The sequence below is a fragment of the Microchirus variegatus genome, assembly GCF_963457635.1.
Source record: "Microchirus variegatus genome assembly, chromosome: 20".
NCBI lineage: Eukaryota > Metazoa > Chordata > Actinopteri > Pleuronectiformes > Soleidae > Microchirus > Microchirus variegatus.
In genome coordinates this window covers 12,874,233-12,887,698 of record NC_139821.1, presented here as the reverse complement: position 1 = coordinate 12,887,698, position 13,466 = coordinate 12,874,233, and the positions used below count along the sequence as shown (strand labels likewise).

Here is a 13,466-nt window from a genome sequence, read left to right as displayed (position 1 = left end):
ATGGGGTAAAAGTTCATCACGGTGCAGAGCTAAGAGAAAGTTTAGTACAATGACAATATCACCAATCACAGATTTTCAATGTGCAAACAGTGTCTTTTCTTAAATCATGTTCGCAATCATCACAACAACACTAAAAGAGTCAAGGATTCAACTATTTCTTTAAATATTATTTACATTTGCAAGGTTAAGGGTTCCATTTTACAAAGTGCATGAGGGCTTTTCCTCAGTACAGTGTTAGAATCATGTATTAATAACAATTTAATGTAATTATTTTACAGAAAATGGAAAAGACCATCAGTCCCATGCCGTTACAAAAATGTCAAGTACAAGCACTTTCATGCACCAGCATCACAGCAGGTTAATTACATTTCATTTGTAATGTGTAGCACTGACTGGTTATGAATCGTCATGATGAAACCATGTAAACTTGGTATTTCATGTCAGAATTCCACCCGAGATGCTTAAAAAAAATGTAAATGATCCCATTTCAACATTGGGAGCTGTCACACTCCTGGTCTACTTACCTTTAAAAACTCCTCTGAGGTCATTCTGTTGGGTCGGGGCTATCAGCAGCTACAGCTTGGAGCCAAAGGGCAGACCCTCATACATGTCGCTTTTGAGCTGAGCCCACTCGGCCAGTCTCTGAATGGTGCTCTTCTCCTGGCCCAGCATGCTCGCCGCTTTTTTCAACTTGGCCTCGTTGCGCTCCAGATAGCGCGTGCCCTCGCCCTTGAGGAAGTTCAGCTTGTCGAGGCGACTCTCGTTCAGCGGGATGTCCTCGCTCATGTAGGGGTTGAAGCGGAAGTAGGAGTCGGGGGGCAGGAGGGCGTCGAGCATCGTGTGCACCTCTGAAACACAGGGGAAGGATGGAGTCACTTTCGCTGTCCGTCTGACATTAACTGCAATGTCTTCTGAGAAGAAGTGTGTTGCACCGCACTATGATAACATGAGTTGTCAATTTAGTTAATAAACCACATATTTTTACGGATTTCTAGTATTGTGAAGAATGATTTCTCTCAGTTTAAGGGAACATATTATGCAAAATCAACTTTTTAATCTTTTAATGGGACTCTGGAGGAAAACATGCGAGTTCTAGCGAAGGTAACGGCATCCGAAAACCGGAAGTCTGCGAATTTCGCGATTTCTTGGCTCCACAGTGCAGCACAGAGTTCTACACAAACTTCCAGCCTCAGAGGATTTATCTGTCCAGTGGATACATGTTATATATGACGGCAATATGCCTGCTAGAGCCTGCAAATGATCACTTTTCCAAATGCTAACTGTCGTTAGCTCCCAGTAGCCTCTGTGGCAAATGTCATTTCCTGTCCCTTTAGATTCATTTGACTTTTTTTTTAAGGTGGATCTTTAAGGTGGACCTAAAGACATACTACTAAACAGAGCGTTCAGAACAGCGCTGTTTTGGCAGGGTGATTGAACTGCTGTGGTGCTTCATCCTTGTCACAGACATGTTCATTAGGACACCAGGGAACTAGGTTAACTTAAAAATAAGAACTAGATCCCAATAATAAAGACTGTGAAACCATCATTCATGCATTCATTTCCTCTGAAGCGCTATCTCACTTTCAATCCTGATGCTGTCATTTTGAATTTGTTGTTGTTTGTTACTTGTACTTTGTCCTATTTTGTGTCTTGTTTTGTCTGATATTGCCTATCTAATCATTCCTTTCTGTAAAGTGCTTTGGCTCAACTCCTAGCGAGCGTATCGCAGACGACAACTTTGCACCAGTGCATTTTAAGTTAACGTAATTACGCAACGGTCTGTGCTCTCAGGGAAAAAATTCCAAAGGTTTCTGAACGCTGAGAAGTTGCAAGTCAAAGCCAATGTGTGGTTATTACAATCAGTCTGGTGTTCGTGTCCAACTACGGTGTTTTTGTTTTGTTTTTCTTCATTTTTTATTGTCAATATGCCATTTTAACTCATTGCCTGCCAGCCATTATCAACGCAAGACCAACAAAACAGTTTGTTCAATGACTATGTAAACACCGAAACTAGCAAAAGAAAGAGTAAACTTTCTTCTTTCATCGGTGAACAATTGTATTTGTCTATGGATGTCATTGGCAGCCAATGAGTTTGCATTCGGTAAATTGTAAATAACTGCCAGATATTGAAAGATTGTGAATAAATGGGCAAAACCACTTACTTTCAGGATCATTTTCTGGCCCTTTTATGGTTAAAATAATCAAATAAAAGTCCTACCCTCAGTATCTGTGGCACTGCTGATGACATTGGTGAGCTTGGCCTTCAGGCTCGTGTACGTCGTGTTGTTCTTGCCCGTCGTCTCGTAGCGTCCGGTGCCCAGAGACACCACGCACTGCAGAGGTGTGTTTGGCCACAGACACTTGCACTCGTGTATGGCCAACGCTGTGGGGTTGTTAATCAGAAGTCCTCCGTCCTAAAGACGATGAAGGGAAAAAAAAAAACCTTAAGTCACATAAGCACACGAAAGCAAACTTTGCTAAACTCAATGACGTGTTGTGGCAGCCTGTAGGGGACACATGAGGTGACGAGAACACACTGTCTCAGTGCTACAAAGCTTGAGGACAGAGGAGGAGATGCTTCTGTGCCAGAGATGTTTATTCACAAGTAAACAAGTAGAAACCGCGTCTATCAGCAGTGAAATAAATAACTATCTGTGTAAATTAGCCAAAGACTTTACCTAAATAAAGAAGAGAGCATGTATTGATGCAGTGTGCTGCATTTCAGGATTCTAATCCAGACTTAGGAGCTCATTGTCAATTATTTACTTGCTTTTTCACTTGGCATGTGATGTCGCCTTCACTAAATAGTGTGCTACCAGATTCACGATCGGTCGCTAACCTAAATGATGTTGACAAAGAGAGAGAAAGAGGGACAATCGGGCTGAACGCAGCAGATGCCAGGACTGATTTGAGAGCGAAACACTCCACGTCTCTCCCTCTACTTCAGTGCTGGAACGTATCCGAACCACTGATGTGCTTTTGGATTAATGGAGATGGAGACTGTGGGACAGAAATAAACACTGCAGAGCTGAGTGAGGGTAGTGGTCATTTCCACTTCTTCATTGAGAGCGGGCTTTAGAAATCAGTTTCTTCAGCTGAATGTGACAGTATACACATTATACAAATATTACATTTGGCTGCTGTTCCCCATCAATTACTCTGGAATCATTATCTAACAATAGACCTAGAAAAGCATCACTCTCCGTCTGATTATGACGCCGTTTACCCTCAGGTGTGAGAAGGTTTCCACTCCCCAGACAGCAGGTTAATTGCACAGCTGCTGCTCTGCTCCGACATTCAACCTCTCCTCACCGACCTTGGTCTCATCTAACTGAATGAGCACAAATAAAAAAGCTAATAGATAGGAAAATAACAGTATGTAAAGTTTACTACCAAGTGATTGGAATTAAGAAGAAGGGAGACTTTGATTATATGTTGTCACTTCTGTATGTTTGCGTCTCCATGTGTGGAGAAAGGTATTTTTTTTTCTGCCAAAATTTCTCCTGAGAAATACCGCCCCTAGTTCGGAAAACTAGAGTAAAAGTGAGACAAGTGGGAGGCAACGGCAGCGCAAACTCATCTCCAAGAGGAATTTGGAGAGCAACACAACCACAGACATATACAACTCATTCACGCTTCATATTTCCTTCTCTGCTGCCTGTCATCCCCGAAAACACAGGAAACAACTCATCACAGTAACAGATACAGCAGTGGCGGTATTATGTGCACCATTAAATACAAGCAAATGGAAACAATCACTACTTTGAGTGAGTACTGAGGTCACAGAAAATAGATATTCTAAAGCTCGGAGTGGGAGAATCAAAATCTTGGGTCAGTAACTTTGCAAAGTGTGACTGTGTAAGTTTAGTTTTGTTGTTGACCAGGATTATTTATGTAAAATATGGCAAGGAAGAGTAATCGGTGTCAGAAGCTGGGATACGGGTCATTTTTGTGAAAGTAGGTTATTGAAATGGAGCCCAAAACATAATTGCTCCAAATTAGGACCATCTAAAGATATCTGGCCTAATAATCGAACGTCATGAAATAACACATTTTAATCGCTTCCCAAAGGCCAAACCCAAGAGGTGTGAACATTACAGTGAAGTGCATTAATACTTATATACATACATAATTCACTGACCCATCTACTATGAGATGGTTGTATCTAATATTTTATCATCTCTCTATGACTCTAGAAGAAGTAACATGTCATCAGTCATGTGAAACTCATTATATCGCTAAAAGTCAAATATTATTAGCCCGCTTGAATATTCGATTTCATGGGAAATCAAAAACTTTAGCACGGAAGGTTTCAGTCAGACAAGGACAATGTCTCTGACGTTAAGGAGCCCAGATCACGTCCAAGAACTCCAGCCTTCATCTCATTCTTTATCTCTGTCCTACAAATGTCTGACACCCACAAGACTCTATCACACTAATATAGTGACATTTCTCCTCGGATCACCATGGCAATTGCAGACCATTATTGTTGCTGATCTGCCTTTTATCTTTATTTAATTTATTATCTTTATTATCACCGACTTGTTTTTTTTTTTACAGCCTTGATATTGAAATTCAACTAACTGAACTAAAATGGACTCCTCTGAACTCAGCCAGACAGTGTGCTCTGTGCTGCACAGCATACCTGATGAAGGTCTTTTCCCATGACAAATTCCTGGAAGTAGCCTGGAGCAGCGGACGAGGCTCTGATGGCCTGCCACATTTTGTGTTTGCAGTCTCCAAGGTAGTGGGATCTCACTCCAGGCATGAGTCTGTAGTTCCTGAACACATATGCCTTCAGCGGGAGACCCCTGTTTACAATCGTGCTCACTGCTGACACCTGGTGGACAAAAAGGGGGGTTGAAAAGTCATCCTGTAGTAAAACTACAAATGTTATTGGATTGAAAAATATAGTGAAGAATGACTCAATGCACAAAGCTGGTATATATGTGAAAACCGTGTAAATGCACAGGGTTGTGACTAACTTTAGGGCAGTCCGGGTCCCTGGAACTCTCGATCATACATCCTTCACCCATTCGTTCCCTGGAGAGAAACACACAAATTAGACTATTCATATTTCCGTCTCTATGAAAAATGGTGAGCATAAGGGAAGAGACATAATTATATATATATATTTAAAAAAAACTAACTTGAGGATGTTTTCCCAGATTTCGCTGTCATAGAAAGCATGGCTCCAGCCCATCTTAACGGTTCCAACGATCACGTTCTGTTTGAACACATCCGAGCCCAACTTCCTGTACATCTCCTCGCACTCATTGAGGGGAATTTGATAAATCCCCAACATGAAGGCCAAGATGGCCCCTAAAGCGACAGAACAAGAGATGTTTTCAAAGGACAGTGTGTATTAAACCACACTTGAGATCAAAAAGGAAGCTGATGAGGTGACAGTGAACCTGTGCTGACTCCACAGATGTAGTCAAACAGCTGGTGGATTCGTTTTCCAGTCAGTTCCTGTAGTTTGTGGAGAGTTTGCAGGGCCAGCAGTCCCCTATAAGAAAAATAATAAACACAAAGATTGTCCACAGTAATTAATTATCCCCTTGCACAAAATCTTAGCTTGTTTCTCTTTTCTGTGGCAAAAATAACAATCATAAAAGTAGCTTGTTGTATCGTTGATATTAAGCACTGGAGATCTGTTTTTCAAGATCACACAATCTGTACCTTGTTCCTCCACCATCTATGGCCAGGACGCGGATTCCTCTGCCTTTCACTGGTTCGCTGTAGCCCACCAGGGCCAACGATTCTCTCACCGCAGCCTGGAGAGGAACGTCTCTGACCTGGCGTAAACGCAGCAGGCACGGCAACACACTCTCCTACGGTACGACACAAATAATGTGAACAATGTGAAATGAATCAGGCATTGGTAAATGGAGCGTTCACGGTGTGTTTAAGAGGAAAAATTAAATCAAACTCACCTTAATAGCTACACCCCGGGTCTCTGGGAACTCGAGGAGGTGATAGCTGAGCTCCTCCACACGAGTCGTGAGGACTTTGACATCCGTGACCCGATGCAGCCTTTTCACCAGAGCTCTGGTCTTGTTGTCTACACTCACCCTGGCTATTATCTGCATTACAAAATATACAAAATGAACACGAGTGCATCGTTGCATTGCGCTATAAAACCAACAAAGAAGGAGAAAAAGGCATGTTTACCACACTCATGCGTTTGTCATTTCAAATATTTTACCTTCTGCCTTTGCGTCAACAGCTGTTGCTTCGCTTCATCTGCTTTCTCCTCTTCAGAATCCGTCTTCTTCTCTCCGACTTTGTCACCAGTGGGCTGTTCCACACTGACCGGTGAAACCTTGTCTTTCTCAGCTGCAGTGCTTCTAAATTTGGGGACCAGTGGTGCAATGTAGCTGCCGACAAAAGCCTGAACACTGGGTCGAGGGTAGGACAGATAGTGTGTAAAGCCTTTTTTAGAGGAGGTAGTAGGCGCAGGGTTAGCTTGCGGTGCATTTTCTGTTGTGGAGGTGTCAGAGGAGGATGTCCCACCTGAAAGATTTTGTGTTTCTGATGGAGAGGGAGGTGGCGGGACAGTGGAGGTAGTTGGCGCTTCACTGCGCTTAGCCTCTGCCACTGGAGATAAAATAAGCATGTGTTCCCCTGTTCTCTCAGTGGCACCGTGAGAAACAGGCTCATCTTCTCCATGTGCGTTTGTGCCAAAGTAGTTGTTGATGTGCTGAGCCAGAGATGTGTAGGTCTCGTCCATGTCGGTCGAAAGAGCTGTCGGGTGGAAAAGCTGCTTTGTTTGCTTTGCCACAGTGGAGGATGAGCCCAAGGCAGAGACATTTGCAGCTGAAGCTAAACTGGATGTGGACTTCGTGGTGGCAACAAAAGATTTTTCTCCGACTTGGTTGCCTTGCTTCTCCGACTCTTTCTCTGCTGTGCCCTTCTCGCCTTCCTCCTCCTCTTTCATGGCTGTTTCAGGCGATGAGGGAGCAGCTGTGATGTCTGAGGTCTCTGATTTGACCAGAACTTTTTCCGCATGGGTACTGCCAACTGCGATACCACCAGGTTTGAGGCGGGAGAACTTGGAGATAAGGTCCGTGCTGCCGACTGCCTTGGTGACACTGTCAAGCGTGGTCCTGATCCGAGACATGCACCTGTTCACTGGTAAAAGAAGCAAGGAAATTAACCAGGCAACTGGATGATGATTAAATATGTAAAATGATGTAACTTTCTGGCAGGTTCCCTGACCGTTTTCTTGAGTGTCATTACCTTCGCCAATGTTAAAGTGTTTTTGGACGAGCTCGTCTGTCTGTTTGTGAGCAACACACTGTAACTGACAAAGTAAATGAAAGATTTAGACATTTAGATTAATGCTCCTGAAAAGTAAACAATCACAACAACTCAGAGGATTAGAATAAGTGAAGGATTGTGTTGACACACTTATCACCTGGCTATCACAAGCCATTTGAAAACATAATTTCAACTGATTGGCAGACATTTGAAGCCCTTGTTCGTGTCCTCACCTGATGGTGGTGGACATTTACATAAAGTTAAACATTTACATTATATTTAATGTTCACAGATCTGTATGATTTTCTTTTTTCTTTAATGATAGCATATTCAGTGAATCAGATCGAGATCAGCGTTGTCTATTAGGTATAATGCAAAGGGGACCACCAGAGGGCTCCACTCAACTGCCATGTTACCGTAGAAACGACGACAACAAAAATAGACGGTGACAGAAAAACGTAGATTATAAATAAATTGCAAGTGTCACATTATGGAAAAGCGCGGACCTATATATACGGCGAGCTATACAGCAGAGACAGATCATCTGGTAAAGACTCTGTTAGAGAGACATCGCCACACGATCAACAAGGAGAAGGAGGATCATATTAACCCTCCTGACAAAGAGAATGGTGTGAACTGGGTTTCGATCAAAGACTTCACGGTTGAAGTTGGAAAGCAGCAGATTGGAGAGTACATCCAAACATGGGAGCTGCAGCCCTGCTGGCTTTACAGTCTGGACTTTCTCCACACAACAGAGGAGGAGTACCACACCTTCCACCACTACCGGGCTCGCTTCAGCACCCCAACCCCACACAGGCCCATTCAGGGGACGGCCAGTGTGTACTTTGTTGTGCACATGTCTACGGTGAAACCCCCAAATCTGCCCGTGCAGGTCCACTTCGTGGTGGAGTCAAACCGGCTCGTCCACTCGCCCAGGACGACCGTGTTCACAGAGAAGTGGTTGGTGGACGTTATTGAGAGCAAGACTTTGCCCCAACGCGCACTGCAGCCTTTAACACACTGACACTAGACAATGACGAAGAGGCTTCTGTGTGTTTCTTTACTTTGTGAACATGCGGTGACTTATAAAGGAATTTAGAAATACAATGGCTGAACAAGACAAGAAAATGGCGTGCCAGCTGTGATGGACCGCTGGGCGTTCACCTTCTTTTGGGACTTTACAAATAATCCAACATTACATCCTTTACTCGTTTCCAGCCTGAATCACACGTGATCAGGATTATGTTCAGTGTGTTGATAATATGCGTATCCGAGTGAACTTTGAGCATGATGTTGGCCAGCTAGCTTGCTCAGCGTACAGCTAAACGTTTACGTGCCACAAACTAACCGTTTCCAGTCCCGTTAATGAATGAATGAGTTGATGAATGGCTGTGCCTGTTCAATTTTTTTCACACGGTCACACATTAACAGTATCTTCTGTTCTTACCTTTCACAATAGAGACCGTTGCCGAAATATTTCATCCTACGAGGTGCGGGTCGGCGAAAAAAGATAAACAGGAAAAAGACCGGAAGTGACGTAGCTGGTCGGTCCCAACCAATGTAGCCTTTGTGGAACCATAATATCTCACGCATGTATTCTTATATTATTGCAACAGTCGTATAAATTATATACGGAGTACAAATCTGCTGTTCTGTATATTTGTCATCAATAAAGTTTGTAGAAAAATGTGTAAAAAAATGTGGGAGATAACGAATATTTTCGAATATTTTCATTTAAGGAATAGTGCACTAATTGGTTCCTGCAATACCGGCAATGGTGTTCAAAACAAATTCTGAAAACACTTCAAATGCGATTCTAATGTTATAACAAGGACCAAATTAACAAAATCAAAATAATACCCACATGAAATTCACTTGCAAAACAGACCAGATGCTGATTTGAAATAATGCAATACATGTTTATTCGGGGACAACATGTACAATAATAATCAGATAGACACCAGATACAGCAAGTGACTCAGTGGTAACACTTGTGGGGGAGCCTTGAGATTTCTACAACTTCAATGTAACTATCTGAAATTAATTCAATATATCTACAAAGGACAATGTAGAAATCTCCAATTGAGGATATCTTGAATTGTGACAAGTCATAATGACGTTGTAGATATCTGAAACTGAAATTAGTGATAGCTGCAAACCCCATACACGTGAATGGCAAAAGTGACGTCATTATGATAAGTCAATACTGTGAAGTCATTTGACAAATATATCAATACATACATATATATATATATACAAACATATATATACAAACATATATATATATATATATATATAAATAACTGTGGTTTTAACTCATAAGAATGACGTTGTTAAAACCGCTGTTTTGACAACAGAACTGCCTGAAAAACTATCACTTCCGGTTTGCCGCTAAAGCAGAGGAAATGTCTCATGTCTAATTTTTCCAGTGTCGTAGAACATTTCAGACTTACCAAATTGTAATTGCAACTAGTCAACATTATCACGCTTATGTGTGTGCACTAAACAAATCGAAATAGCCAAATTGAGCCATTAAATGTAATAACGCCCTTATAAAGAAAGTACGTCTCCACGTCTCTGCGGACACACCCCATTCGACAAGCGAAGGCGGAAATACAGTAAGTGCACCATTTTGCTTATTCCGTGCGGACCATCCCCATTTCCCACGTGCGCACCCTTTCCACCAATCACTGCACTCCGGGTCACTACGTCACCAAAATGAACCAATAGCATTGCGAGTCGTGGTGTTACAGCTCAAGAATGCAGCTCGTCAACAACTGTTAGCTTCGGTTTTACATCAGCTGGAGCTGTTGGCAGCTGACAAGGCTGTTCTCAGGCCGTGTGTCATCTCTCGTCCTCTGGTAAGATACCTTTCTAGGCTATATATATATATTGCTTTTGTCGTTGGTTAATTAAAAACAACACTGGGTGGTTTACGTGTCTCTATTTCTTCACCTAAACAATAAGTTGTCAATTTCTATTGATAGCGCAGTAGCTAGCCGAGTAAGGTTAGTTCATTACGCTGGAATATGGCTGTTTGTAGAGCCAGTACGCGAATTATGAATTTCATTACCGTTTTTAAATCGTTGCGTGAGGCCTCGTTGACGGAGCTGTCAAAAATAACTGTTCTCCACAGGCTCAAACGGTGTCCAAAACCCACAGCAGCATGGCCACAGCGCAGTCTGCACTGCTGTTAGCAGTCCACGTCCTGCTCATCTCAGAGTTCATCCTGGCCAAGAGGGACTACTACGACATTCTGGGAGTCCCGAAAGATGCCACCGAGCGCCAGATCAAGAAGGCCTTCCACAAGCTCGCCCTGAAGTACCACCCAGACCGAAACAAGGGGCCAGACGCCGAGTCCAAGTTCAGAGAAATAGCCGAGGGTGAGTCAGTCATTATGTCCATCTTAACTGTTGGATAGAGGGACACTGAATATATTACAGTGTCATAACAGAATGGTAATATGGCAATAGTTTTGTAATAGCAAATATGACAATAACATTACTATTACAACATTATGACCATATTACTGTATTATCACACTGTTACTCTCCTGTTATGAAAGGTGTTACCAACCAATACTTCAGTGTTTTAATCAACAATTCTGTTTTTATGAGAGGTAAACTGATTAATTGGTTTGTGTTTCTTTAGTTATTATTAAATTGTTGTATTTATATATAACTAAAGAGGAATGTTCTTCAGTTTTTCCTATGTAAGACATCAATACCTAATAGATAATTAAGTTAACAGATCTTATAGTTCACTAACAGTTGTGTCTTCATACTTTTTACTAGGTTATACTTTTTAATAGGTCGTAGGAGAACACTCGTGTAAACACTCTGTCATACTGTACTGGTCTTAAAGAGAAACGCCATTTCTCTGAGAAACATTCCTCAGAGTAATTCATGTTAGAACTTGTCATCAGGTGGCATGCGTCATGATGTATAAGATTCTATTTATAAGCACAACTCTGCCTGTGAGTATGAGAAGGAAATGCACTCGGAAATCTCAGGTGTGGAAAATGGAAACACAAATTCAAACTTCCTTTGTCAACTGCACTTGATAATAAAACATATAGAAACATTATTATAATAATTATATAATAATAATTGCTTTCAAGTTGTTGCAACTGTGTCGCAGCAACTGACACAATCAATGACAACGTTTGTCTTTATCTCTTTTAGCATACGAGACGTTATCTGATGATAAGAGGCGGCGAGAGTATAACCAGTTTGGCCATGCTCAAGCAACTGGGGATGGCCATGGAGGACGACCAGGAGGAGCAGGAGGAGCTGGAGGAGGCAGCAACTACAACTTCCACCGGCACTTCCAGTCCTTCAACTTCAATTTTGATGACATTTTCAAAGACAGTGACCCATTTGGTCAACAACACCACCAACAACAACACCAACAACAACACCAACAACAACACCACCAACACCACTTTCACTCCTCGCAGAATCAAGCCCATCAAAAGAGACAGTTTGACAGTCACTTCCAGGCCCATAGGGAGGCGATGAACAGGCACAAAAGACAGTTTCAACAAGGGGCCTTTGGCGGAGGAGTCTTTGACGACATGTTCGAAGACTTGGAGAAGATGTTCTCCTTTAACACGCACAGTTCCAGGAGTGACAGTACATTCCAGAGCACGGGAAAGCAGCACTGCAGGACAGTGACTCAGCGCAGGGGGAACATGGTGACCACCTTCACTGACTGCTCCTGAGACCAGCAGGGAAACTTTGGACGCTGCTGGGCTTTACTTGTGGTTTTGGAATTCATTGCTAATTTATCACTTGGTGAAACAGAGGATGGTTTTGTGTGGCTTTTTTTAATGTAAATTTCTGTATGTAATTTCCTCCAGGAACAAATAATATCCAAGCTGACTCCATGAATGGCTGCTTCCAAGCAATAACTCACAGCACAGCGACAAGTAGCAGTCTCACTCACATACAGTACCTCTCTATTATTTAGCTTTCCAAGCTCTTCATGTTTACTTGTGTTCATTTATATGATGGTACAGTCGAGAGTATCTATCAGACTCAGGTGTGGCCTAAAATTAACAAAATAATTTAAACAAAAAGGTGGGGGTTTTTTTGCAAGCTGTGAGGCAATAAGATTGATCAAATTGGCCATACTGTTATTGTGCTCTTTGCTCACTTCATCCTACAAACCAGGTTTTGCCAATGTTAGCATTGTGCACTGCTACACGTGTACTTTTCATCCATGGGTTTTTACTAATTAGCTTAACTATTAATTTGTACACAATTTGGATTTCAAGCACTTGCATCAAACGTAATCATCGAAGTGCAACTTCACATTCTAGGAAGTGCGTGTGTAAGTGAGCCATTATCAACTGTTACCTCGTTTTTCGTTTTGTTTTGTTTTTTTCCTTCAGAGCTGAATCTACCTTCCTTCAATCGGGGCAGGAACATAACATCAGTCTCATGACAAATACTGGTAGCTAAGGGCATAGTTTGTGTGCTCTTTCTCAGCTGCATAACCGCCTGTATTGATGGTTACAAAAATCCTGGGGGCCAGTGATGCTGAATGGTCTGAAAAGTTGTTTCCCAAACTGATCGTAAATGTGCAATATTAAGTACCTTTGCTCTTCATGTTGCCTATCCTTCATAGACAGTGCTATGTTGATGTCATTGTCTGATGTCTGCACTTTGTGTATGTGTGTGTATGTGTGTGTGAGTGAGTGAGTGTGTCTGTGTGCGTATGCACACTGAGAACCCTGAATGTTAATTTGTTGCATTATATTTGAAGAATTAATAAAATGTTAAAAGATCCAACGCATTCTTTTTTTTATATGTGGTGATTAATCATAAACAAATAATTGTTTTTAGGTAACATTAATATTGTGTTTACATATTACTGTTTCAGTATAAAATAATTAACTTCCGCCAAGGAGGTATATGTTTTTGCCGGAGTTTGTTTGTCTGTTAGCAACATAACTCAAAAATGTCACGTCCGGATTTGGATGAAATTTTCAGGAAATGTCCGAATGGGACCAGGAACAAGTGATTAAATTTTGGGCGTGATCCGTAGATGCTGCAGGGTGTATTTTGTAGGCACTGAACTCTGAGGTCTGTGCTCTCCGAGTGCTTTTCCAGTTACATTTAGATTTAATTCTGGGACATACTGCAACATACATTTAATATCAATAGTTTTTAGCACGCTTCTACTGGAGTCTTCAAGCT

At 41.9% G+C, this 13,466-nt stretch overlaps 2 protein-coding genes across 2 annotated transcripts; one reads left to right on the top strand and one right to left on the bottom strand.

Annotated features, from left to right (window-relative positions):
- Positions 1 to 573: 573 nt before the first annotated feature.
- Positions 574 to 8,725, bottom strand: pnpla8 (patatin-like phospholipase domain containing 8; the record flags this gene model as incomplete). Its single annotated transcript, XM_083906539.1, has 11 exons — positions 8,711 to 8,725; positions 7,243 to 7,306; positions 6,209 to 7,127; positions 5,937 to 6,086; positions 5,683 to 5,834; positions 5,415 to 5,509; positions 5,151 to 5,322; positions 4,986 to 5,043; positions 4,646 to 4,840; positions 2,219 to 2,414; positions 574 to 848 (listed from the first exon to the last, which is right to left on the bottom strand). The coding sequence occupies exons 3-11, from the start codon at positions 7,121 to 7,123 to the stop codon at positions 574 to 576; spliced, it is 2,208 nt and encodes a 735-aa protein (XP_083762665.1). The 5' UTR covers positions 7,124 to 7,127; positions 7,243 to 7,306; positions 8,711 to 8,725.
- Positions 8,726 to 10,024: 1,299 nt separating this feature from the next.
- LOC310942026 (dnaJ homolog subfamily B member 9-like) lies at positions 10,025 to 13,012 on the top strand. Its single transcript, XM_083907297.1, has 3 exons — positions 10,025 to 10,124; positions 10,400 to 10,646; positions 11,448 to 13,012. Exons 2-3 carry the CDS (start codon positions 10,430 to 10,432, stop codon positions 11,984 to 11,986), a joined length of 756 nt encoding a protein of 251 aa, XP_083763423.1. The 5' UTR covers positions 10,025 to 10,124; positions 10,400 to 10,429; the 3' UTR covers positions 11,987 to 13,012.
- Positions 13,013 to 13,466: the final 454 nt, after the last annotated feature.

Bases quoted from the DNA above. Each gene is read 5' to 3' on its own strand.
- LOC310942026 (XM_083907297.1), top strand. From the start codon at position 10,430: ATGGCCACAGCGCAGTCTGCACTGCTGTTAGCAGTCCACGTCCTGCTC. The intron at 10,647-11,447 runs GTGAGTCAGTCA...TATCTCTTTTAG, and splicing joins GTTCAGAGAAATAGCCGAGG to CATACGAGACGTTATCTGAT.